We start from the raw sequence: 3,030 nt of genomic DNA on the forward strand, positions 1-3,030 counted from the left end.
CGTAATGTAAGCCTGCCCATATTGGCTGCCCTTCCACTGGTTCCCGTGGGTCAAAGCCATCTCCACACCGGTTCCCCCTGTGGTGCCCAAACACAAAAAGGCGGCTTTCAAGGCCGTTCCCTAAAAGTCCGAGACGAAAAGTTACGCGTGTTTATTTAAAAGCCCCCAAACGGCGCAGCTCTTGCGTGGGAACGACGGAACGTTAAGAGTTAGAATCCAAGCACTAATTCCAAACTGCTCCTAATCCTCCCTAGGTCAACTTTTTCCCTTAAACAAATTATCACTTTTTTTTTAGGGATAGGAATCAGCACATTTGTTGGAAGAAAGTTTTAGGCAGTATGGAACTTGGAAGGGCACTAAGACCATTCCTCCATTTCTAGATGGCCCATGGGTTCATGTCATCATGCATCACCCACTTACAAACGAGCCATTAGGTTTCAACCATGTGGTGAGTAATCCATCCCATCCCCCAAGCCAACACCCCCATTTAGTTCCTTCAAAGTTTCAAACTTTTATTAGAACCATCTAGAGTACTCCCTTTGAATCCCCACCTTAAATTCCCCCCCAATCCCTCCCACCACCTTTCCCCCATCACCCTCCCATATCCCTTCCTCTCCCTCCTCAATCTCCCTCATGGCCCTATAAATCTTGAACCAAACTCCAAGAAAGAACACATCTCTTGGCTTTCTCTCAACCAATACCTTCGACTCAACTCAAAACTCTGTCTCAAGTACTAGCTTCACCTTGTTTCATAGCCAAATCCAGGTGGCCAACAAGAAGACTTGGTAGTTGATAGCCATGGGCACTTTGGTAGGCCATGTAGCCCCAGGGTTTGGGTTCTTAGTAGTTGGGCTATGGCACCTCATCAACCACATCAAACTCCACTCTCTCCACCCCAGCTCCTATGTTGCACCCCCATGGTTCCCCACCCCAGTTTTTAGATACCTTGAGCTCATCCTGATAATACTCGGCAGCCTTGCCTCCATCGCCATGGAGCTCGTCATCGGCCCAGAGACCCATCAGCCCTTCGACACCGACGGAACCATCCCCTCCAACCACCTCCACAACTTCGAGCACGCCTCCATCTCCCTCACCTTCCTCATCTACGCCGCCTTCGCCATCGCCTTCGACCGCATCAAGCTGAGGCAGCGCGCCGGGATGACGCAGCTCCTCGGCGCCGTCGCCTTCGGCCAGCAACTGCTCCTGTTTCACCTCCACTCCGCCGACCACATGGGCGTCGAAGGCCAATACCATTGGCTCCTCCAGATCGTGATCGCGGTGTCGTTGGCCACCACCTTGATCGGGATCTGGCTGCCGAGGAGCTTCATGGTGAGCTTCGTGAGGTCGATGAGCATCGCGTTCCAAGGTGTTTGGTTCATCGTCATGGGCTTCATGCTGTGGACTCCGAGCTTAATTCCCAAGGGATGCTTCATGAACTCGGAGGAGGGGCACCAAGTGGTGAGGTGCCGCAGCGGCGAGGCCCTCGACCGCGCCAAGTCGCTGGTGAACATCCAATTCAGCTGGTACGTGGCCGCCATGGCACTGTTCTCCATGCTGCTCTACTTGTTCTTGACCAAGAGGTACCCCGAGGCGCCGGAGTACCTGCCGTTGGTGGAGGAGGGTGTTCAGGAGGAGGATGAGGACTTGGAATCCCAGAGGAAGCTCGAGGAGTCTGATAGCTTTGTTCATGCGGGAAAGGGGATGAGGGCCATGGAGCTTGAGAGGTAAGTGGAAGGAAGGGTCTTTTTCTTTCTTTTTCATCACTCAGCCTTCTTTTATTTGGTTTTCAAGGTGTTAATGAGATGGAAAGATCGATGCAGCTGGTGCAAGCTTAGGGGATTCTTTTTTTGGTTGGAGCCTTCTCTGGTTGGATGTATAGAAAGTGGGGTTTTTATTTGATCTTGAAACAATTGTATCAAACTTTCTAGTGCACTTTTAAGTTGTCACAATGTGAAATCAATATCTTGGCTATGAACGGACGCTGTTGATGGCAATGGCTAATGAAGGAGGTACAACCAAATCGGAGATACGGGTTTGTGTTGGGCTAAACATATTAAATATATGTCATATGACTCGCATGTTGCCACATATCACCTCTCCTTGTGCTAGACAATACAGGGAAGTTTCAGAAGCTCAATTGAACCCCACCAAATCCACCTACTCCCAAAAAAAAAAAGTTGTGCTTTAACCATCCTAAATATAGTTTGATATAAAACTCCAGGACATCAACGTCTACTCTAGGAGGAGAGAGATGCCACCGTCAAAATGGGGGTTTTGTATCACCACTATATAGTTTTACCAAGGTTTTAGCTACTTGAGCAAGGGAAAGGACCCTATACATCGTTGACATGTTAGTAAATGGGATGGGCTTAATTGAACCAGAGGGTTTATTGGGCAGACCATCAAAATCAATAATAGACACAGCACAACATACGCACTATTTTAAGTCCTATCATGATTGAGGACGATTGTATTTCCAAGGCAATTTCAGATGGGCCAATCAACTCAAGGCACTAGCAATTACTTTGAGCAAGAATCTCTCCAGAACAAGGGAGCATTGTTTGTGAAATCCAATCAAAAAGGCCTAAAAGTTGTTGCCTCTGAGGTATGGGCATTCTTTTCAATGTCCTGATAGGTAAGCTCGGCGGCTGCTCCTGATCCACCGTGTGCTGGAGCCATTGCATATTTTAATTGGTTGATCCTTTTGGTGAGCTATAGCCGATTTGGAGACTTATCAAAGTTGTAAAGTAATGCTAGCCAGACCCAAAATATGGCATGCTAAATTGGCTATGATATAGACATCCAACTAGATTATCTAAATTAAGCAATGCATTTTGGGATTAAAGAGGACAACTCATCTACCTCCCCAACCCAACCCCAAGCCGCATGTAAAGGAGACCAATCTCTATCTCAACTCCCTCTTACCCTCACCTTGCTCCCGACCTTCCTCCGGCCATGCTGCTATCGCCGGCCACCTCACCACCTATGGTCCAATAACCTATTTTGAACTTTTTAGTAATCTTAAAACTT

The 3,030-nt window shown here is 48.0% G+C and overlaps 1 protein-coding gene across 1 annotated transcript; it reads left to right on the forward strand.

Annotated features, from left to right (window-relative positions):
• Positions 1-569: 569 nt before the first annotated feature.
• On the forward strand, positions 570-1,960 carry LOC103703263 (transmembrane protein 45B-like). The gene has a single exon (XM_008786044.4). It carries the CDS (start codon positions 799-801, stop codon positions 1,726-1,728), a length of 930 nt encoding a protein of 309 aa, XP_008784266.2. The 5' UTR covers positions 570-798; the 3' UTR covers positions 1,729-1,960.
• The last annotated feature ends 1,070 nt before the right edge of the window (positions 1,961-3,030 follow it).

This window comes from Phoenix dactylifera, unplaced genomic scaffold (assembly GCF_009389715.1).
Source record: "Phoenix dactylifera cultivar Barhee BC4 unplaced genomic scaffold, palm_55x_up_171113_PBpolish2nd_filt_p 000873F, whole genome shotgun sequence".
Taxonomy (NCBI): Eukaryota; Viridiplantae; Streptophyta; class Magnoliopsida; order Arecales; family Arecaceae; genus Phoenix; species Phoenix dactylifera.